At 38.8% G+C, this 22,251-nt stretch overlaps 3 protein-coding genes across 5 annotated transcripts; all 3 read left to right on the top strand.

Moving 5' to 3' along the window:
- Positions 1-10,824: 10,824 nt before the first annotated feature.
- On the top strand, positions 10,825-12,124 carry LOC124195552. The gene is made up of 4 exons (XM_046590033.1): positions 10,825-11,031; positions 11,148-11,273; positions 11,345-11,493; positions 11,619-12,124. Exons 1-4 carry the CDS (start codon positions 10,960-10,962, stop codon positions 11,857-11,859), a joined length of 588 nt encoding a protein of 195 aa, XP_046445989.1. The 5' UTR covers positions 10,825-10,959; the 3' UTR covers positions 11,860-12,124.
- Positions 12,125-12,393: 269 nt separating this feature from the next.
- LOC124195483 (F-box only protein 21-like) lies at positions 12,394-15,084 on the top strand. Of its 2 annotated transcripts, none has more exons than XM_046589912.1 (8): positions 12,394-12,678; positions 12,748-12,990; positions 13,077-13,470; positions 13,542-13,675; positions 13,746-14,049; positions 14,120-14,200; positions 14,264-14,498; positions 14,576-15,084. In XM_046589912.1, the coding sequence occupies exons 1-8, from the start codon at positions 12,518-12,520 to the stop codon at positions 14,746-14,748; spliced, it is 1,725 nt and encodes a 574-aa protein (XP_046445868.1). In that variant the 5' UTR covers positions 12,394-12,517; the 3' UTR covers positions 14,749-15,084. The 2 variants fall into 2 exon arrangements, with proteins under 2 accessions (XP_046445868.1, XP_046445867.1); XM_046589911.1 differs by having other exon boundaries at positions 13,743-14,049.
- Positions 15,085-16,995: 1,911 nt separating this feature from the next.
- On the top strand, positions 16,996-22,168 carry LOC124195331 (tyrosine-protein phosphatase non-receptor type 4-like). 2 transcript variants are annotated; one of them, XM_046589683.1, is made up of 14 exons: positions 16,996-17,566; positions 17,628-18,005; positions 18,069-18,165; positions 18,537-18,705; positions 18,774-18,924; positions 19,005-19,184; positions 19,252-19,372; positions 19,434-19,521; positions 19,580-19,738; positions 19,803-20,829; positions 20,897-21,125; positions 21,194-21,368; positions 21,444-21,674; positions 21,742-22,168. In XM_046589683.1, the coding sequence occupies exons 4-14, from the start codon at positions 18,592-18,594 to the stop codon at positions 21,790-21,792; spliced, it is 2,526 nt and encodes an 841-aa protein (XP_046445639.1). In that variant the 5' UTR covers positions 16,996-17,566; positions 17,628-18,005; positions 18,069-18,165; positions 18,537-18,591; the 3' UTR covers positions 21,793-22,168. The 2 variants fall into 2 exon arrangements, with proteins under 2 accessions (XP_046445639.1, XP_046445638.1); XM_046589682.1 differs by lacking the exons at positions 16,996-17,566; positions 17,628-18,005; positions 18,069-18,165 and having other exon boundaries at positions 18,475-18,705.
- The last annotated feature ends 83 nt before the right edge of the window (positions 22,169-22,251 follow it).

Below are 22,251 nucleotides of genomic sequence, written 5' to 3'. Positions count from 1 at the left end.
TAAAAATGAAACATACCTGCACATATTGACGCCGTGGTAATGGAGGCTTGTCCTCAGGGTGGGGCTGATATCCTTGATCAGCTCGCCAACTCGTGACATTTCTGAAATAACCCCTGCCACAATTTTCCCTTTGAGGAACTGTGTCTGGCTGAGCTGATTTTCCATCTTTGAGAGGCTCAAACTTTTTAACTGTTATATACCCTATCACGCTTAGGTGGTATGGTAGGAGTAATTCTTTTCTTTTCTGGAGTGTCATACATTCTTTCATAGACGTCGTATTTCTCTAGTTAACGAAAAAGTTAATAAGATATTTTCATTTATATTTGAAGACGTTTTACTTTTTCTGATTGTGGTTGCTGACGACTTCCTGATGCAACATTTGAGGCTTTCTCACTCATTTTTAAGTCTAGTTCTAGACTCTACAGTGCTTGAAGGTTGAGGTCTTCTCTTTATTGACATACAATCCTAACTGCTCTTCGGTCGCTACGCGACCTCGAGCAATTGTACAATTGCATGTCAATTGCTCGACCTCAACCTTTTGATTTTAAAGCATCAGTTGACTATTGCCAATCCGTCCGGCTCTGGCTCGACAACCGGGCGCTGATATTGTCTTGAAAAGACGGATTCTGTAGCCCAATTCCCAGCCTTTAGTATACGCTCTACCGGAATCTCGGATGCGAATGCCTTAGAGGCTGCGGCCCCTCTAGTCGAATGCGCCGAAAACAAATTAACGTCAATTCCAGAGTTTGTCAAGACTTCCTTGATCCAGCGGGCGACTGTGGACGTCCCAACTGATTTGTGAGGGGCCTTTAAGCCCAAAAAAAGCTTTTTGTCCAAAACTGGGCTTCTTAAGCCGAAGGACTTAATTAAATAGGCGGACATGCAAGCTACCGGACACACGAGGGATTACGGATTTAATCGGGCGAGCGCAGAGGACTTAAGAGGTCCTTTCTTTTGATTTTTACGTAATTTGAACAACGCAAATTTTACACCAAAATTACTCACCGCAATGAAACCATGCTCGATAGCAGCCAATTCGGAAATTCTGCACAGGGAGGTGAGTGCCAGGAGAACCGCACTCGCAGCCGTTAATTTTAAAGTTAGTTGTTTGAATGACAAGTTGGCGTTATGGCCCAGAGATTCAAGATATACAATCACCACATTAACATCCCAAAACCCGCTGTATTTAGCTGACGGCGGGTTTGAAGTGAATATTCCCTTCATCAACCTTATCATCAACGCTTACCTACGTCGAAGCCCTCAATCTTTTCGATGGTCGCTGACAGCATGGACCAATAAACGTTCACTGACCTGTACGCTTTACCTTGATCAGCTAGGTTGCATAGGAAGTCCAGGACTACGTTTAAAGAAGAAGACAGCCAGACAGGGAATCCTGGTTCCTCCTAACACACCAATCAATCCAAGCGTTCCACGTGCTTCGGTATGTAGCAGATGTGGAGGCACGGTCTGCGGCCAGCAGATATTTGATGACTCCGTTCGGAAGTCCTCTTGCCTCGTACTTACTCCTGACAACCGCCAAACGGTAAGCGCCGTCCACCAGGAGAAGGGTGCGGAATCCCGATCGGGCCGGCTTGAAGGCGTTCTGTCTGAGGAATTACCAGCCACATTTCGCATGCTAGTTCCAGCAGCGATGGGAACCAGGGCTTCGTTGGCCAATACGGCGCCATCAACGTTAGCTAGGCTTGATCCCTCCTTATTTTCCCCAGGCAACGCTGGATCAGGGCAAACGGTGGGAAAGCGTAAGCCTGCAGTTGATGCCAATCCAGACTGAAAGCGTCTATCGCCTTGGCCGACGGCTGGGGGTGCCAACTCACGAATGACTCCAGTTGCCGATTCCAGGCCAATGCAAACAGATCTATCTTCAGAATCCTTTGACAACTGATTCTCGAAAAGAATGCCGGGTCGAGCATTCAGTCTCTCGCGTCCATGCGGGCTCTGGACTGAAAATCCGCTTCGTGATTCATCGCTCCCGGTAGATTGACTGCATGCAATGAAATAGAGCGGATTTCACAGAAAGATGTTATTCGCTGACTAATGTCGTTGAGGCTTGCCGACTTGGTCCCGCCTGTCTTGTTGACATAATTGACAGCCGTCAGTCCATCATTATGCGGATTGAGATTTTTGTTGCGTTGCTTGCAAACGATTCCAGGGCGTGAAGGGCTGCCATGAGCTCGAGCTCGTTAATGTGTCGGCTCAAATCACGAGAGGTCCATGGACCTCGGGCCCTACTGCTGTTTAGTAGGGCACCCCACCCGGTTAAACAGGCGTTGGAAAATAAAATCAGATCTGGTTCCACGCCGTTTAATCCGTTTCCTCTGTTGGACTGTTGTTTGCCTTGTCGGTCCTCCCCGCCCTGCCCAACCCAATTTACTTATTTCTCTTATTTATTTTCTTAGGCGCGGTGGATCCTTCAATCGAAACTATTTCGGTGGAAGCAAACAACAGTCCAACAGAGGAAACGGATTAAACGGCGTGGAATATTGGCTTCCCATTTGCCATCGCTACGTTGCGGACCACCAAAGCAAATTATCTTTGGCCCCGGCACTGAGGGAAACTTTGATATGCAGATCCCCGCGACTTGTTTCTGACTCAGAAATGTAGACCCGTTATAATGACCTATAATTAGCCTGTGCAAACGGAATGGCCTGGATGGCCCAGGCAAAGTTGTCTAAAAGCATGGCAATATCACGAAGGGATACAAAAGTAGCTTTAAGTGCGACTACACAAAGATTAACAATACTTTGGACTTTCTCCTCCAGGAGTGACAGCGATAAGAAATGTGAATCAACAATCAGACCGAGATACTCGATTATCTTCAAAGATGCCACCCCGATCGATTTTTCGTGGATAGTCAGAAAACCACAACGCTCCAAAATAGAAACTACTAGCTCAAAATCCCTCTCTGCCCCACTCTTGCTTTCATTTAAAATTAAAATATCGTCCAAATAAATAATTAGGCGTATTCCGCGTTTTCTACAAAAAGCTACGACCGGCTTCAAAAGTTTAGTGAACGACCAGGGCGCCGAGGCTAGCCCAAAGCAGAGGCATGTAAATTGGTACAGAACCCCTTTCCATCTAATCTGAAGAAATTTTTTGTGTTCGTGAAAGATGGGGACGGTAAGGTAAGCATCCTTTAAGTCTATCTTGGTGAAAAAATCAAGTGGGCGTCAGAATCTGAACCCCTTCCATTTTAAAATGATGGTATTCAATATACCTATTGAGACCTTTCAAATTGACAATGGGGCGGTAACCGCCCGTTCTCTTAGGGATTACGAAAAGGCCACTTACAAAACAGAGCTCGGTTTCCGGAACGATCTCGATCGCCTTATTCTGAAGGAGGGATTGAACTTCTGTATCGCAGATTGCCTCAAACTCCGCACTCATACCCATATTAGATTGGTTGAAAGGCACCGAAGGAATTGAAATAAATGGAATACGGAACTCTTCCGACACAGAACGAATAACCCATTGATCACTCGTGAGCGTGGGCCAAAAACCGGCGCTAAAACGAACCCGACCACCAACATAGCCAAAATCGCTAATAAGAGAAGCAGATGGATTGACATACCCTTTTCCGGAAAAGTTGTTCTTGAAACCTCCTCTGTCGGAACCCGACGGGAAGTTTGAGCTTGCTAAATGGCGCCCTCCTTCACGACCATGGTGATGGCTGCTACCCGAAGGACCGGAGTGGAATACTTATTACCGTGGGCATGGGCTTTGGCCAAGAAAAGTGTTTACACGGAATACATAAACAGCGGGTTATTGATTTTTATCATTATTATTATTAATATTAGGGTTTATTAATAAAACTTATCAAACTGATATTAAGTAAAGAAACGACTGACCTAAAAGCAGGATTCTTGAGATGCGGGTGGCTGGATTGATGGACATTTGGACCCAATGGTATCAACCGGATATTCGAAAATGTCTAACTGAAAAGGACAAGATAACAAAAAAAGTTTCAAGAAAAGAATCACCTCGATTGTCTCTAAAAAATTTGAATGGCGCTTTTGTTGTATTCTAATCGGATACCTTGTCTCTTTTGTCGCATTTCTTGCTGAAAATATCATGCCGTATTGTAGAAACCTTAGAAATTAAACTTAGGCCCTTCTACGTTTTTTTTTAAATTATCTTAAAATGTTTCTAAATTATCCTCAATAGTACAGATGAAAGTCGATGGAAGTTGTGATTGAGAGTTGAAGGAAATCGTATCTTGATTTTCTGAGGGAGTTCTGGCTGTGAATCAAACGAAAATCGATTACACAATGTATAATTAAATGTTGGTTTGATTTTGTAACAATTATTTGTGGCCTCCAGCTTCCGTTGAGTGAATCAGCGAAAACATTCTCAGCACCTTTTGCTTTCCTCCGAATTTAGATTAAAAGGTTGTAGGATCTTATCAAGAAAGAGTTGATATGGTCATCTTAGCACATCTACACTACTTTTTGCACGGGTAGGAAAGTATTAGGCTATACGTTGAGTACAACAGCTGACACATTATGTGTGCCGCACAGACGCACAGATAATAAATAAAAAAAGTGGATCATGAAATTGTCACAGTGCTCTCAAAAGTTTCGATGAAACCTTCCACAGAACAAGTATCGATTTATTGATTATGGCTCTGCTTCTATACCCACAGGTTGAAATTAATTATTCTACGTTTGAGTAATGATGGTGATCCGTGATACGTATAACTGAAAAGTGACTATAAGAAACCGTGAACAAGCTATTATTGTTACCGGGACAACAGCGATAAACGCAGTTGGGTACCGTAAAAAACATAGACCTTTCATTTTTGTGTTAGTTTCAACAAAATTCTTTGTCCTAATGTATGTCACTCCTACACAGTTCGACGAATTCGATATTTTGATATTTTATTTATAGCCTATACGTTTATTAGATATAGGCCTAGGTCTTTTCATCTGTTTTTCTAGCCGGCTTTCCACTCATGCGACTGGCATCGTTGCACACTGCAATTTGAGTTTTCTTTCCTATCCTGTAATAACAAAAGTACCAGCAAGCTGATTAATTGATAACTACCGCTACCTAGTATCCTTAGGCTACTATGTTTTTGTTTTTGTTTTGTTTTGTTTTTTTATTCGGTTCTTGCCTTTGACACAACAACTACCTTTATAAATCCGATACTGCTTCCGATCCATCTAAACTCTGAAGAAATTGTTCACTTTAATTGGCGGTGCATAAACCTGTCCCATCCGACTGAATGAATCACGCTTGGCGTGAATTACTCGGGTAGAATTCGTGCGATGCGAGGCATATTTTATTATTTATAAGTATACGTTATACACTCAAAAAGACGAAGCAGAAATACATCGCGCATATTATTGCGGATGAAAGATATTTTGTGCGCGTAAACCGACCTATAAAAAAAGGATATTCCATGAAAAAGGCTTGAACCAGTTGAATGTCAACTTTGATGGTGAAAACAGCATAGACTATTAAATGCGCTTTAAAATATTTAAAATGACATCTCTTGGAAAAAAGTGAGTCACGTTGAATGATGAAAATTACGGTATTTTGTCACGAACATTGCCTATACTACACAGTAGCGATACCCTCAAATTTTTAAAAATTAGTGTGACGGGTTATTATTCTTTAAATGTTGGAAACATGAAAAAAAAAATTAACTTATTGGTAACCAAGACAACTAAAAAAGGACAAAGTAAATAACATGGCATAAGAACAAAAAGATGCGTAGTTGCGTACCCAGTAATACGTACTCCTGCTTTTACACAGAATAAAAATCCGGTATATAAAAAGGCATTTTTTTGTACACATTAGTCAGGTGTAAGATAGAAGCGTAGCTTATTCCACATCTAGCGCTCATCTTTAATAATCTCATTCATCTAGGCTTATTACGCGCAGCCACAAATTAAAATCAACCATTAAACGTTTCAATATTTTCAGAAATCCTTTAAAACAAAGGAAATGCAAGATATTCCGTTTTTTTCTACACTGTCTAAATCTAAGATTTTCAGGACACGCCTAAAGTTGCTGGTTTTCTTGGTGAATTCTTTGTCATCGTCAGAAGCGACATCATTGAATGGGAAGCATCTCTCCGTTGCCCCGTCAAGCGTAAGAAAAATACTTGCATATAATTCTGATTAAAAATATTTGTAATTACAAATCGTTTTCAATTATCGGTCACGCAGTTCCCAGTTGCCATCACTGTAGAGAGAAATTCTTCGGGCCACGTTATTGCTATGGATGGAGTATCGCCACGCATGTTAGAATGGATGTCAGCTCGCTTTAACTTCTCGTATGTATGCAGCACAAACGCTATAATAAGAATTACTTATAAGAATTTCCCTTAAGGCCGGATTAGCGTGCAGTCATGACTCCTCATCCAATCATGGCAAAAATTTGATGTTGATTTTCACTTGAAATTTTGCAGATATTCGATATTCCATTATTTAAACAAAACTTCAATCGAAGGAACGAAAGAAATTCCTGGATTTGCCTTCTATTTGGCAAATGGGGTAAGTGCCTCTATGCGTACTTTAATTTGAGTTTCGATTACACTTTTTTTTAAACATGATTTCACATACTTGTATTTACTGGCACTTTCGAATACATCAGCAATGCGATTTGGTAATGGGAGCTATAGGAATCACAACCACCCGGATAGTCTTGGTGGATCTTTCATCAGGTTATTTGTATTCGAGTGTTACATTTATGATCCCAATGCCGGATTCCATGAATAACATAGCCGCAGTCGTCAAACCTTTCCAACTTCCGGTAAAAATAGATTCGTTTTCTGTCAATCCGTCAACTCCCGAAATCCAATCTTATATATAGAAGACATATCATTTTTGATAAAAGAATAATTAAAAAGAAGTGTAGGCCTGTAGCTTATTCGCGAAAATTAAAATGCTATTCATTGTGATATACTTTAATACCGATTTTGCTGCTCACCAGGTATGGATCGCAATTTTTTGTGTCTTTCCGTGCGTGTTTGCCGCGTTTTACTTTTCACAACAGTTTTATCAGATTGCAATTAATAATAAGCGATTATTATCTTCCTTCTTCTCGTCCTATCTATTTTACATTTCTGGCGTCCTCTTAAATCAAGGTATTGTGTGTGTATAATACATATTAGTTTTTGGAAATTTAATTTTTGAAATTTTTCCGGATTAAAGGTTCGTTTTGTCCCGACAAAAGGCTTTTCATTCGATGCATCGCATCTGCCTGGTGTTTAGCGGCTTTCGTCTTAGTCACCAGCTACAACAGTCTTTTGATTTCTTACGTCACCACTCCCAACGCCGAGCCTTTAATTCGCTCCATTCAAGATTTGTCTAATGCCTCAAGGATTCACGTTGTGGTGAACGCCGGTCAGGGCTTCGACATAATTCTTTCGGTATAACAAAATTCAAATTTCGCGCTCGCAGCCTATACACATCGTGTGAGCAATGTTGAATACCGTACTGAAGTTATTTATCTGTTTTCTGTAGAACGGAATTTACCCCAACGGAAGCATTTATAAAGATTTGAGAGATAAGTTGCGGAATTATCCAAAGTCGCGGTGCCGCACCACAGAAACTTGTGTCGATTTGGTCAAGTCCGGCAATCACGTTTACATTAACGTATGTTACGTAAAATACAGAATGACAGAATACTTGCCGTATAGATGAATAATAATCAAATTACGTAATGGATCAAACAGACTCTTTTGGCCATAATGGATGCCATGCAAAAAGATTTCAAGACTACGGGAAAATGTGATTTGGCTTTGGTCAAAGAAACAGAATATTCATTACCGTGGACATGGGCTTTGGCCAAGAACAGTCTTTATACGGAATACATAAACCGCGGGTTATTGATTTTTTTATTATTTATTATTATTATTATATTTTATTATTAATAACAACAATTATCTAAAGAAAACGAGTAAACGACTTACCTAAAAACAGGATTCTTGAGACGCGGGCGACTGGATTGATGGACATTTGGACCCAATGGTATCAACCGGATATCCGGCAGTGTCGAGCTGAAGAAGACAAAATAACAAAAAACGTTTCAAAAAATGCACCACCTCGATTGTCTCTAAAAAATTTGACTGGCGCTTTTGTTGTATTGCTAATCGGATACCTTATCTCTCTTGTCGCATTTCTTGCTGAAAATATTATGTCGTATTATAGAAACCTTAAATATTAGACGCACTTTTCCCCACGTCTCTGAAATAATTATAGACATATACTGATGAAAGTCGACGAAGGTTTTGATTGGGAGTTGAAGGAAATCGTATCTACATTCCAGAGAGCTCTGGCTGTAAATCAATCGGAAATTGATTAATACACAATATATAATACTGTAGTGTTCAACAATATTGTTTGTGGTCTCAAGCTTCCGTTGAGCGAAAGTATTTTACAGCACCTTTTACTTCCCTCCGAATTTAGATGAAAAGCTGTAAGATATTATCCGCACCACACGAAAGAGTTACTACGGTCATCTCAGCTCATCTTGGGTACAGTACAATATTTTGCACGGGAATAAGAAGGAAAGTAGGCTACGTGGAGTATACATTTAAAAAAGTGGATCATGAAGTTTTCAGTGCTTTCAGAAGTTTCCGTTTCGATTAAACCTCCCAAGAATCGATTTAATGACATGGCTCTGCTTATAAATACCAACAGGTAGAAATTCCTCGAGAAATTCTTCTACGTTGGAATTATGATGGTGATCCGTGATATACATAACTGAAAGTGACTCTAAGAAACCGTGAACAAGGTATTATTGTTACCGAGCAACAGCGACTTGAGCAACAAACATGATTTTAATTTTTTGTTTTAGTTTGAACTGTTTTTTTTTTATTTGTCACTCCTATGCCGTTCGACGAACTCGATATGTTCATATTTTTGTTGTATACCCTACGTTAGATTACTTAGATAGTAATAGGTGACCTTAGATCATCTGTTCCTCTGTTCCTTCTATAGCGCGGTTTTCAACTCCCGCGACTGGCATCGCACACTGCAATTTGAGTAGTTGTCTTTCGTATCCTGTAATACGAAAGTATCAAGCTGATTAATTGATAACTACCGCTACCCATCAGTATCATTAGACTACTCAGTTATTCTTTTTGATTCAATTCCTCCTCCACATCTGCGGATCTGCCTTTATAGCCTGTGTAAATAGAATGCTGCTGCTGCCAATCCATCTGATACGCTCTGAAGAAATTGTAAAATTTAATGCGCAGTGCATAAACCTGTCCCATCCGACTGAATGAATCACGCTTGGCGTGAATTACTCGGGTAGAATTCGTGCGATGCGAGGCATATTTTATTATTTATTGGAACCATACTGCGAGCAAGATTGATTGACACTTGACAGTTCATAACTTTTTAAAATGTGCTTCCAGAAACACAGATCGGATTTCAAGATGTCAAAATTTGTATGCATGTTCGTAACGAATCGGAAACAGGAGCACCGAAAATGTCACATACAAAAGAACCACATGATTTCCTGAAGTCTATAGCCAAAGAGTAGCCTTTTCAGTGTGGTAATCAAAGGTTTCAAAAGCATCTCCTGATGAAATCGTGTGTCACAAACCCAATCGGCTCTGCTCGAAGCAGTTCTACCTGCACCTGCAACATCACACAAACGTTTGTTCCATAGAAATATCAAAAGAGATCCTGAATATGCCCAGTCTTAACTCGCTTTTGCTAGCTCTGCTAATTGCGAATCATTTCGCAATGGCACCATCCTTCGAAATAATAGAGGGGAAGCATCTCCGCATTGCTACATCACCCGTAAGTTTTCATGTTTAACGTTATATTTTTTCGAAAGTTAACAAGACACCATGCACCTGATTCCATTTATCCAGTTTCCAGTTGCTCTCGCAGTTGAGAGAAATTCTTCAGGACATATCATTTTTATGGATGGAATTTCCCCCCGAATGTTAGACTGGCTGACAGTTCGCTACGGTTTTACGTAATAATCTTGAAATGGATCAACGCTAACTGTCAATATTTAATATTGGAATCTATCCTAACCTTATTTTTTATTTTGTATGTTCAGGTATTCCATTATGCAATTGAACAGAACTACATTTGACGGAACAAGTTCCTCTCCCGGACCGTACTTCTACTTGATAAACAGGGTAGGTTGTACCTGATGACTATGTATTATGGTTATCTTAATGCTGCACAACGACAACATGCTAATAAATTCGTTTTGTTGGAATATTTTAACAAATATGACAAGGAATGTGATTTGGTAATGGGGGCCATAGGCATGACAAATACCCGTCTCCCCGTCTTGGACTTTTCTCAAGGTTATTATTACACGGGAATTGCATTCATGATTCCAATGCCCGGTAATTCAAACAACGTAGCCGCTGTCGTCAAACCGTTTCAACTTCCGGTAAAAATCTTAATTGCCAATATTTGATAAACACGCGCATTATCGAACGCAATGCGTGTCTTCCCGTTTTCTTCATTTCTTTGTGAACTTATTTTAAAGGTATGGATTGCCATTTTGACTATTCTTCCCTGCGTATTAGCGGCTCTTTATTTTTCAAATCGTTATCGTGAAATCTACTTAATTGAGCAACCATCTTCTTGGTTCTCGACTTTTTTTTTCTACGTCTTCGGAGTTCTCTTGAATCAAGGTAAAAAATGCTAGCTCGATAAGAAAACGGCAACTGCAACCAATCATGAATTTACTTCATAAATGTGTATATGACTTCGTTCAGAAATTGAGCCTGCTATTGTTCGGCATCACTCAAATGACTATTACGACCGACATTTTCTATTTTTAAATTTTTCTTAAAATCTATCTAAAGGTGCATATTGTCCCGACCGAAGACTGTTCATTCGACTGATCGCCATCACTTGGTGTCTGGCAGCTTTTGTTTTAGTCAGCAGCTATAACAGTCTCCTCATTTCATACGTCACCTCGCCAAACGCCCAACCGCTAATTAATTCAATGGCAGATTTGCCAAATTCAAGTGTTGAGATTGTGGTGGACGCTGGACAGGCTATAGATTATGTTTTGTCGGTACGTTTCAATCATTCGCATACCAATCATACGCTTACTTTAGTAATTGCTATGATTTATATTAAAATGGGGAAAAACACAAGGTAAAAGTTTCTTTGTTTTATGCTAAAACTCAGAATGCGGAAAATGGAATAAGCAAACATTTGGGAGATAAGTTTCGTAAGTATCTACCGAAGTCACGCTGCTTAAAAACACAGTCGTGTGTCGACCTGGTCAAGTCTGGCAATCACGTTTACATCGCCGTATATCTATATAAAATGAACCTGAAGATGAAGAACACTATTTTTACTATACAGTTTTGAAAATCATTCAGGCTCTTCTTGTCGCACTGGATGCCATGAAAAATGATTTTCACACTACGGGAAAATGTGATCTGACTTTGGCAAGGCAAATGGAACCCGGAACCCCGGGAACTTGGGTTTTGACTAAGAACAGCCCTTACACGGAATACATAAGCAGAGGGTTATTGCTTAAATATTTTTATTTTTATGTTAAAAAAAAAACAAAAAAAAACAAACAACAGAAATATCAGTTTTGTTCTACGTATATGTTAAATTCATGAATATAATTACAAATTTTTCACGCAGGATTCTTGAAATGTTTGCAAATGGATTACTGGACATTTGGACAAGATGGTACCAGCCCGATGTTCGACAGTGTCTAGACAAAGCGAACAAGATCATGCAACTGAAACCGTCCAAAAACAATCCACCTCAATTGTCTCTCACAAATTTGACAGGGGCTTTTGTCGTATTGTTAGTCGGATATCTCGTTACTTTTGCAGCATTCATTTCTGAACATTTGTTTTGGCATGCAAAATTGTTCTAGGGGCAATTGAATCTCATTTGTCAATCACAAAACATCCAACCCGTGCAGTTATTTTCTTATGTTAAGGGTTTTTGTAGCACAGGCTGAGCACAAGGCTGCAGCGCGTTCAAATAACTAGATTTTAATCAAGAAGCTTTTGATGTATGTAGGGAAAAGATGTGCCCTCTAAGTATACCTTACACTAAAATCTAAAATAGACGATTCACATAACTATGCACTAAATCGATTGATCCCTAATTATTCGCTGTTGTATCGTGATCGTGACTCAAGAAATAATTAGATACTTTAAAACGTGTTGTGTAATTTTTTATTTCAAATTTCAAATAATCTTAATAAGATAAGATTCATGTAATTTGAATACGTTAATTTCTGCAATTTTCTGTTTTTAAAAGTTATTGCTGAGTAAAAAAGCGCATTATTCATTATTCGAATTCGAACTACTATTTTAGCTCAATAGATGGCTTAGCTATAGTTAAAAAACGGCCAGCAGATGGCGTGAAATCAGATTAGCCTCTTCGTGGCCTTGCTCAAAACCACATGCATATGCATTTGCTAAACTGTTGACCTGTTGACTGAGATCATTGTGAATTCGTAATCGTAATAACTGTAAAAAAAATACGTATTATTATCCACCAAACGTATTTATCTGATTCCAACCATGGATCTTCTTTCGTTGCCAAACGAAATTTTGCTAAATCATGTATTTTCAAGAAGTTTTCTTACAATCACAGACTTGAATAATCTGATGAGGTCTTGCCATGGACTTAACAGCTTGATCCGACACTCTAACGACCTGTGGAGGAAGAAGTTCATTAACAGGTGAGTTTAATGACAGTAAAAAAGTACCTTGTTGAATGAAAATCATGTGAATTTTTGTCCCTCGCAAAGGTGGGGCAAGAATTGCTACAAACAAGAGGAGAAAAATGAAGTTATATGGATGAAGATGGTTGCTCTTCGACTTAATCTGGCTCAAGAGGTTAAAGAGACTGTAGGAATGATGTCATCAGTATGCTATCCATTAGGAGAAATGGCATTACCAATGGGTCCAGTAAACAAATGGATAATTTCGGCCCATCCCATTCCAAATTTTGTTGAAGCTGAACTTTGTCAGCTATTGTCCAAGTCTGAAATGTAAGTTTCATTTATTTTGTATTGTTAAATTTTGAAAATTAAAATTAACTTAAATTAAATTTTATTTGCTATTTCAACAAAATTAGGAATGATAATTTGGCATTGAATTACTATGCCAAAGCCTTGTCAGAGAGTTTTTGGATGAAGAAGCTTGACCAACAATGGAAAGATTATTTGTCTCAACCAGAATGTCAAAATTCACTTTTAGGAGGAGCTGTGTTATTCTCTCAATGCATTCAAGGAAATTACCTGTGTTCCAGAAATGTTGAACCATTAATGAAGATCACAACTGAAAGAGTGAAGCAACTTGTTGCTGAAATGGGGAATAGTGCACCTGCACTAAAAACATATCCTGCTAGCTACATGAGGAATGCCAAGAAGATATTATTAACTATAAATAAAGTCATGTTTGAGGAAATGGGTTTTAGCTGTTCAAAAGAAAATGAAGATTGGTTCTTAATCAATTATCAAATTGAAAAGGTATTATATACATTTAGCTACTTTGATTTGAAGATATTGTCTTAAGTATTGTCGGATTTTTTTCTTTCTAGGTACTTGAAAACAGGACAGGGTCCGCAATTTTAATAAGTATCGTATACCAAGAAGTGGCAAGGATGATGGGCCTGCAATGTGAGCCGATCGACTGTGGTGGTCAAATACTTCTTAGATTTCGAGAATGTTGCGAGTAAAAAAAGAAGAAGAAGTAAATTATGCTCTCCTGTTTTCTAATTTTATTTAATTTTTATCACTAGAAGGAATGTGGATTCGAACTACTATTTGATTGACGTCCGTGAAGGCGGTTCTTTAATTCCCAGCACTCCTGCCATTATGGGTCAACCAGTTGTTTCTGCCGAATGCATTTTTCAACGGATTTTGAAAGCACCGATTACTACTTACCAGGAATTCTTCGATGATTTTGATTTTCTCGAAAAGAATTCGCTTAAGTTCTTCCGATTGGCCAGCGTCATTTCACCTCGAGTTACTCGATTTGTTCTGGACTACGGGAAGCTCTCCGCCTCTTTTGGCATCCATTTGGATGATACTATTCAGTTACTTCAGGTATTTTCCTTCGATAAATAATAACTGTTATTTATGCGAGTGACTGTTCTTTATTTTTATTGATATCTAGTCTGCAGGCCTTCACGGTGATCCAGTGATGGCCGATTGCATAACAAAGCGACGCGAACAATATGCTGAAATTTCGCTTGCTGTAAGATTCTACTTTAACTTCAGAATAACAATATTTTAGCTTTATTTATCTTTGTTTTGTCAGAAAATTGTTTGTCCTCGGTTACCATCGATCAAGTACGCAGTTGGCCTTGTCTGTCACTACAGCTACATAGCATGCGGATTTAAGAAAAGTCAACCTTGTGTCATTGTTTCCTGGGATGCCAAGTTTCAGAAATCAGAAGAGTGGTTGACTTGGCCGTCCACTAAAAACCTTGATCAGCCGTATTATCGCATATTAGGTCCAAAAATTGAATACGGCAAGTTGTATGTAGCTCAAGGTAATAGAATCAAGTTTTTTTACTGCATATTTCGAAAGGTTTATAATTCGTCCCCTAATTTTTGTTTTATATTTAAGAGACTTTGGAGCTTCATCCTGTCGGTGTTGCAATCCAACATGAAGAACTATGCATTCACTTTGAACGATTTGACGGCCGCAGATATTTACCAAACACAGAGAAGAAGGCGCAATACCCAGAGGACGAGGATGTCGCGATCTCATTGATTAAGAGTTTAGACGACCAAAATTAATTGTACGTATAAGTGATTGGGAAATGTCAGTATTTTATCACGTCTAAGGAAGCCTTTGATTATCCCGCCAGTTTTTATTTTAGATCAGATTGTCATTGTGCGCTTTTATCTCTGTTTTACACTTTTAAGGTTGAACGGGTCAGTAACTATTATTAGGGTTAGTGCGTTTCAGTAAAATTCAAAATGAATCTAGTCTAGAAATTTACAACTAAATATTAGTAACTTAGTAAAACCTACTTTGTAAAAAATAATGTATTCTTCTGGTATTTGTTTCTCTTTATCCTAACTACATGAGTTGGTGGAAAAATAAAATTGTTTAATTAAAGTTTAATAAAATTCTTTGTTTTTTCTCTTCTGATTGAGCACCGTATCACGTTTGTCGTTCTCTTCCGCCGGCAGCATCCCAATTATTTACGTTCCGCGCACGAAAAAACTTCAATGAGGATCGGACTTACAGACAACTTGAGCCTGTTCTCGCTTTCCAATTAGAAATGAATCGTAGGCAAGACTGTTCCGATCCGTCTGTGCCTCAACAACGAGAGTGGATATTACCTGGACATTTGCATGTATAGGGTAAACGACTGACCCACGAACAGGAGTCGTCAAAGACGAAGCATATGGACCTCGCCACGGACCTCTGCATGGACTTCCCATTTCAACTCCTTATATGACCAAAGATTATCGACAGCTAAACGATTCCAGGCCCAACCCAACGGCACAACTTACTTACGATGGTATGCGGGTATGTTCCGACAGACGTGCAAACGTATGTGGAATGAGTACATCGCTCGCAATTTGAAAGAGAACATCGTCCTGCTGTTTTAGTTTTGGTTTCAGTGACGCAAAACCAAATAACAATTTGGCGCTGTGCCCGATTCGACTCGATCCTAAAGAGTTCATTGTTGGACTTGCCGCATTGAACCTTGTCATTCGGAAGAGCCATTAATGTAAAATTCTTTACTTGCATCCACGAGACAATTTGAAAAAGAGCCCCCACTCACATTTTCGCTGACCCTGCTGATTATGTCCGCATTCAACGCTCGATTACGATCAAGGTTCACTATTTAACAAATTCCTCTGATGTAGCCACGTTGAGGTCCTTATTGAGCTCCATTCTGCGTTGCTTCACACGCAAATGACTGCGACAAAGTAAATTTACTTTTCAAATGAGAAAACAATCGCACTGGGAGCTAAGAAGAAACGCCACTCCAAAAAAGAAGAAGCAAATTCTCTCTTCAGTCACTGGAGAATGGCAGGGGTCCTCCAATCCGAAGTTACACCTAGTCTCTAATCCTGTTTTGTTTTTGTTGCAACACATAGTATAAAATGCTTTCAGCTCCATAGTGACAGTAAATGAAAAAAGTTGGCATCCCGTATTTCAAACCACACCTAAGCCGCCCTTGAACGGTGAACGGATGTATAACTAACTAGTTAAAGTTTAGAAGGGAACTATTGTAAAATCTATTGAATTATTTTTAAAAATTTAAGAAAAAAATTCAAAAAAGGTTGGACCGAGAGGGGTCGGATTTTACTTATTTAATATCTAGTTAGCTACTTTTCCTAGGTTGTATGAAACGAATGATTGTTATTTCATCCATTAGAGGCCGGCCATTAGCTGCATACACACGTTGTATACACTAAACCGGCTTATGCTCATAGGCAATAGCTCACATGAGTCACATCCCTATACTCATAGCACACAACCGTATGTTACGTTTTATTAATCTTAATTATAATTAGAATTCTGACTGACTTAAACCTTTTCTTATTGACACAAGCTTGTTCACTCAATCGAACTTTTTTTTTCGAACTTTTTCTTGTAAGCAACTATGCTCACTTTGAGAGTCGAACCCAGGTCTCTAAATTCCAAATTTCTACGGTCTTACAGCGGACGCTTTATTTGACTCACCTACCCGGCCCCTATAGTTAAATGTTATTTTCCATTAATTATTTATAACTAATTTTTGGTGGAATTTCATTAAAGTGGAAATTTCAGAGATTAAAGAAGTCAAAATTAAAGTTTAAAAAATTCTCTGTTTCTTTACAACCGTTATGTGATGACAATTATTGTTTTATGATGTTGGGACAAATGTCGACGAAATCATTTTAGTATTTTACACATAGTTGTGTGTGTGTTAACTAGTGATTTATTAAATCTGCTTAAAGGATGTAGCCTAAACATTTGAGTTTTTTTTCAACCTTAATACATAATACCATTCATAATAATACCCGTATGGCGGCGTTGCCAACGGAAACCGATGACTAATCCAAACAAATTTGTCAACCTATTCCGTGCCGTTACGTCTTTACGTGACCTCGTCGGCTTGGTCTTCCTACTCTTCCAACTTCCATTCCAAGCAATTTCAATTTCCAATACCATTTCTGCATGGTGCATGCATTGCATTTAATTATTCAACGTCGAAAACTGTTGTCTTCATGCCAGAATTGCTTTTCTGTCCAAATGAAGTCCTAAATATGATATTTAAGTCCTTTACTTGATCCCTGATTTGAAGAATATTTCAATTACTTGTCATTGGCTCATCGCATCTGCCAAATGATAAAAATAAAAAACCCAAATAATTAACGACCATTAACGTTTGTGGAGCACAGCCTATTTAAAAGCTTAAAGCATGCAAACAGTTGTTCAAGATCTAAGAAATACTTGTAGCGGTACGTTTGCTTTGTGTTGGTACTATCCAGTTGGAAATATTCATGAATTCATCTAGCTACAATCGGAAAATTGCCTGTTGATGAATACCCCATCACCCCCTGAATTTGTTGAAGACAAACTTACCAGACAGATATTTCACCAAGAAGTGTGAGTTAAGTTTTTTAGAGTAATATTCAGAATTAATATATAAAATGTTTTTACTTTCCAGGATAGAATATAACCATGTGCTTCTATTAAAAAAATCAAAGAAATTGCCAAGATGTTTGATGATTTACAAGATATCTCAAAAATATCTCAAATTTCATTTACAGAAATTGCACCTCAAGACTTATTTGAAAATGGCTGATTTGGTTTGTTTATGTAGTCAAATTTTGAGCAAACACTTGAAAAATCAGGCAAAACATCAGCATGGTGACATGGCATCAGATTTGTTTCAAGAAAAAGAAAAATGTTGAATGTGCTGAAGCTAATAATGATACAGCTACAAATGTAGGCTACATCTGATTGCATTCATTTTTTTTTCATGAAATGAAGTTCTCCGATGAGTAAAATTTGGGGTACATTGAAAATTTAGTAATTGACAAAGGTAAAAGCAACAAAAAAAATTTATCGGATTTGATATTTTAAATTCTTTTTCACTTGAATCAAGATAACTAAGAAGAGAAAAAGATTACCAGACCAGACAAGGAGCTTTTGTCTTTAAGATAAAAATATTTAGCATTTTCATGATGGAAGTGTTTTCCTTGGTAATATTCTATTATTATTATTATTTCAATGTTGATTGATATTTTAGAAATCATTGTGAAGGAAGATCAGTTTTGCGAAGATCTCAAGAAATATTACCATTAGGACGTAAGTTAAAATTGCCTTGTATTATTTCATTCAAGAAAATTTTACCGTTACGTTCTGAGGGTGTTGTTTCCATCGTCTACATATAATATAAATACATAAGTTTGATGTCTATAGTGGGCAGCGTTTGAATTTCACGCCCCAATTAACGAAGAATATCGATAAGTGAAAACATCGATTCTTTGGAAATAGCAGACGACACTCCGATGAAAATGATTTTTTGTGGATCGATACTGACGCGGAGTCATTGTTTACTTGCAATGCATAGGCCATCAAAGCCAGTCAAAGTTGAGGTGCTGTAGGATCGGAAGCCCAACAGGAAAATGAACCAGCATCGGAGAGATAAATCTAACCAGAAACGGAAAAAAAGATCACCAAAAAACTTGCATTGCATTGTGCATTTTTTAGACCAAACTGCTTTGCTTTTTCGATGCAATGTAAGTCTTTCAGTCGTCTCTTTCTTTGCTGTTCACGTTTGTTTTTCAACTTTTATGTTTTGTTGCAGGGGAAAGATAATGGAAAGTGCTTGATGGATCAGGTGATCCAACGTTTTGGCCTTCGTGAACCCCAGTATTTTGGACTCTCCTTTCCTGCTGACCATTTAATAGGCTGTTGCTGGTTAGAGTTTGAAAAAACTCTATCTCATCAATTTAAATGTAAATTCCATCACAGATTTTACTTATTAAGTGTATATTTTTTTGCTGATCAAAGAACAATTGATGCATTTGCATTACAGGTTCAACTGGTCAGATCCATCTCAATTTTGAAGTAAAATATTATGTTGAGAACCCCAGTCAGCTGCTTGATGAGCAGACTCGATGGCTTTTTTTCCTGCAGACTTGGAAAAAAGTTGTTAATGGTTCCTTACCTACTAGCCCTCAAACTTGCTGCCTTTTGACAAGTTACTATCTTCAAGGTACTCTGATTAACAGTTAAATGTTCCCTCAATTAGTTACAATTTTTCTTTTTTTTTACAACTTCAGCTACATTTGGTCCTATCAGCTCCGAAGGTGAAGATCTTATTAACATCTCCAACTTAGAGAGTGTTCCTAGTGTTGTTAAAGAAAATACTCCCGTCATCTTGGAACTTCGTGGATTGTTAAAGTATTTTTTTTCTTGCTATTTTGATGAAATTCTAAATAAAATCTGTTAAACTCTATTTTAGAGAGCAGTCCATCGAAAGAGCCCAGACAAATTTTCTCGATCACGTGAGAAGAGTTGAATTATACGGAGTTGATTTACATCCCGTTAAGGTATGTCAGGAACGTAGTTTTATTAAGAAATTCATGATGTTGATTTTATAATTCATAGGACGGTAAAGGCAAGTTGATTCAGCTGGGAATTTCTGGCCGTAACTTGTCAATTTATCGATCCAGCAATAATGTACGAATCAATTCGTTCGCCTGGTGCAAGATACTCCGACTCTTTTACAAAAAGAAACGTTTCTTTATTCAACTCCAACACGAAAAGGTAAAAATGTGACAGTAGAAATGGTTGAACAAAGAAAATGACAAGTCTTCTTTATTGTCCACAGTTTGAAGAGTACGACACAGTGGTAGGATTCATCCTGCCTACTAAGAGAGCTGCTAAACTCTTGTGGAAAAACTGCATCGAGCAACATTCCTTTTTTCGCTTGGGCTGTCGACAAGTGGATCCAAAACAAGTCACTAAAGGCGTCTGGCCCGTTTTACGCAAGCTGTTTACTGTTCAATCCTGCTACAATGTCAGAGAGCCCTCGACAAAAGTGGCTGTTGACCGTCGTTCCATCACTTACCGACGATACGATCATCTTCACAAAGTCCAGTCGACCACTGAAGGGACTTCTCCGCGCCCAGCTTGGTCTAGCAGCTTACCGGGCAGCTTGGATGACGACGATGCTAAAAGTGGAATGAAAGAAGCGATTGCGTCCTCTGCGAATGATAGCCCGTCTATTTCACCCGTTTCAACTGCGGCATTCATCCCGAACGGACTGCAAAGCTTTGAGTATGCGGACGAAGATTCTCAACCGGATCTACGCCTTCCACTCTATTTGTCAGATACTTCTCCATCAGTTTCTTGTTCTCGTCATTCGACCGATCAATTTGACGTCCGACTCAAAGCCGACGCTTCAGGCGTTTTTGGTTTCAATTTGCGCTTCGAAAAGGAACGATCCAGTGCCCGTCTGTCTCGTCTTTTACCTAATAGCTCAGCGGACATGAGCTATCCTCCTATGCATGTCGGTGACGAGTTGGTGGCCGTCGAGGGCCACCCAGTTGAATGTCTAACTCAGGCCGAATTGATGGAATTATTCCGAGCGGCCAGGCAATCTTCTTTGACTTTATCACTTCGTCGAGCCGGTTACTGTTGGAATGAACAGGACGAAGACCCTCCCGTGCAATACATTTTGGAATCGACAGAGATGTCTTCTAAGGAAAGCGTAGCTGCTATTGCAGATGGTTTGCGTACCGGCCGTATCCTGTCACATTTTGATCTTTTGCCTCGAACACGTCCAGAACTTTCGTCCAGCGTTGCTCGTCGTGACGAAAACATTCAAAAGAATCGATACGGGGACATTTTTCCATGTGAGTTTTATATTTCAACTTGATACGTTGGCTAGACGAGAAATTCTAATTTATCTTGTTTCCATAGACGATTGTAACCGAGTTGTGCTCTCGTCTTGTCAAGACGAAGATTACATCAACGCCAGTTACGTCAATATTCCCCTGCCGGGTGAGAACAAAACACTCCGTTATATTGCTACTCAAGGGCCTCTTCCACACACCGTGGAAGATTTTTGGTTACTTGTGTGGCAGGAGGAAATCCGAACTGTTGCCATGGTGACACCAGAAACGGAACGCGGCCGGGTCAAGTGCCATCGGTGTGATTTTTTCTATTCTCTATCATTATAATTATAACTTGTTTCTAAAAGAAGTTTTCTTTTCAAAGTTATTGGCCAGAAGTGGATGAAATCGTTCGAGTGGGATCATTGGTAATTAATTGCCAAGCAAAGCTGGACCATTTGGGTCCGTTTATTCACCGTGAATTCCTTGTAGCCGATGAGCAGACGGGAGAAATGCGAGCCATCTCGCATTGTCAGTATCTGGAATGGCCTGATCACGGGGTATTTAATTCATCAACTATCAATTTATACTATTAATAATTTAATAACTATTAATAACATCAATTATTTTATTAGGCTCCCGTTTTAGCTTCTCAATTTCTAGAATACGTCCGTCACATTCAGAAACTTGGCAATAATGAAGAAGAGAACGTGGTGTTGGTACACTGTTCGGCCGGAATCGGACGTACGGGAGCGTTTATCCTGCTAGATTCTGTTTTACGGCTCATGGAAACCGATTGCCCCATCAATCCTATCCATTTGATAAAGATGATGCGGGATCAGAGACCTATGATGCTGCAAACTTCAGTAAATAATGTCTTCCCGTTTAAAGCTTACTATCATATTTTGTTGTTATAAAAATTATTATTTCTAGATTCAGTTCCAGTACGTTTGCGAGTGCATCATCGAGAGTTTGCAAGGTTGAATAAGGTTGAATTACGTGTCTACCGGGAAATTATTATTCAGTCTATAGGAATCCCAAAATGACTGGGAAACTAAGTTTAAAAAAAAGAAGGCACTAGTCAAGAAGAGCGGCATCTACCATCTATTCATCAATTGATGGATTTGGCTGAATCTCAGCACGAGGCAACTCAATCCAAAGATATTTTCATTTTTATACATTCTAACCCAAATAGCTTTGTTCACTGCTACCAAAAAATTAACTAACTCATTTTGCTTCCATCGCATATTTGCCAATGGATTATTTGAAAAAGAAACTCACATTTTATAGCTACAAGTGCTAGATCTTCCACCATTTTGTGTTCCCAATCGAACAAAATACATTTCGTTTTTTTATTCTATGTTTGCCGACTTTTCAACACAAAAAACTTTTCTCATTCTGCTTTTGTGCTTTTAATTGGAATCGCAAATTTGCAATTCGCAA

Source organism: Daphnia pulex, chromosome 6 (genome assembly GCF_021134715.1).
Source record: "Daphnia pulex isolate KAP4 chromosome 6, ASM2113471v1".
NCBI classification, from domain to species: Eukaryota; Metazoa; Arthropoda; class Branchiopoda; order Diplostraca; family Daphniidae; genus Daphnia; species Daphnia pulex.
The sequence above is the reverse complement of the archived record's forward strand: the minus strand, read 5'-3'. Positions and strand labels throughout refer to the sequence as shown.

Excerpts from the sequence above, each read along its gene's own strand:
- LOC124195552 (XM_046590033.1), top strand. The coding sequence starts at position 10,960 with ATGGCAGATTTGCCAAATTCAAGTGTTGAGATTGTGGTGGACGCTGGA. Across the intron at positions 11,032-11,147 it reads CTATAGATTATGTTTTGTCG|AATGCGGAAAATGGAATAAG; the intron begins GTACGTTTCAAT and ends GCTAAAACTCAG. Across the intron at positions 11,274-11,344 it reads GCAATCACGTTTACATCGCC|GCTCTTCTTGTCGCACTGGA; the intron begins GTATATCTATAT and ends AAAATCATTCAG.
- LOC124195483 (XM_046589911.1), top strand. The coding sequence starts at position 12,518 with ATGGATCTTCTTTCGTTGCCAAACGAAATTTTGCTAAATCATGTATTT. Across the intron at positions 13,676-13,742 it reads AGATTTCGAGAATGTTGCGA|AAGGAATGTGGATTCGAACT; the intron begins GTAAAAAAAGAA and ends TTTTATCACTAG. Across the intron at positions 14,201-14,263 it reads ATGCTGAAATTTCGCTTGCT|AAAATTGTTTGTCCTCGGTT; the intron begins GTAAGATTCTAC and ends TTGTTTTGTCAG.
- LOC124195331 (XM_046589683.1), top strand. The coding sequence starts at position 18,592 with ATGAACCAGCATCGGAGAGATAAATCTAACCAGAAACGGAAAAAAAGA. Across the intron at positions 18,925-19,004 it reads TCTATCTCATCAATTTAAAT|GTTCAACTGGTCAGATCCAT; the intron begins GTAAATTCCATC and ends TTTGCATTACAG. Across the intron at positions 19,373-19,433 it reads GAACTTCGTGGATTGTTAAA|AGAGCAGTCCATCGAAAGAG; the intron begins GTATTTTTTTTC and ends ACTCTATTTTAG.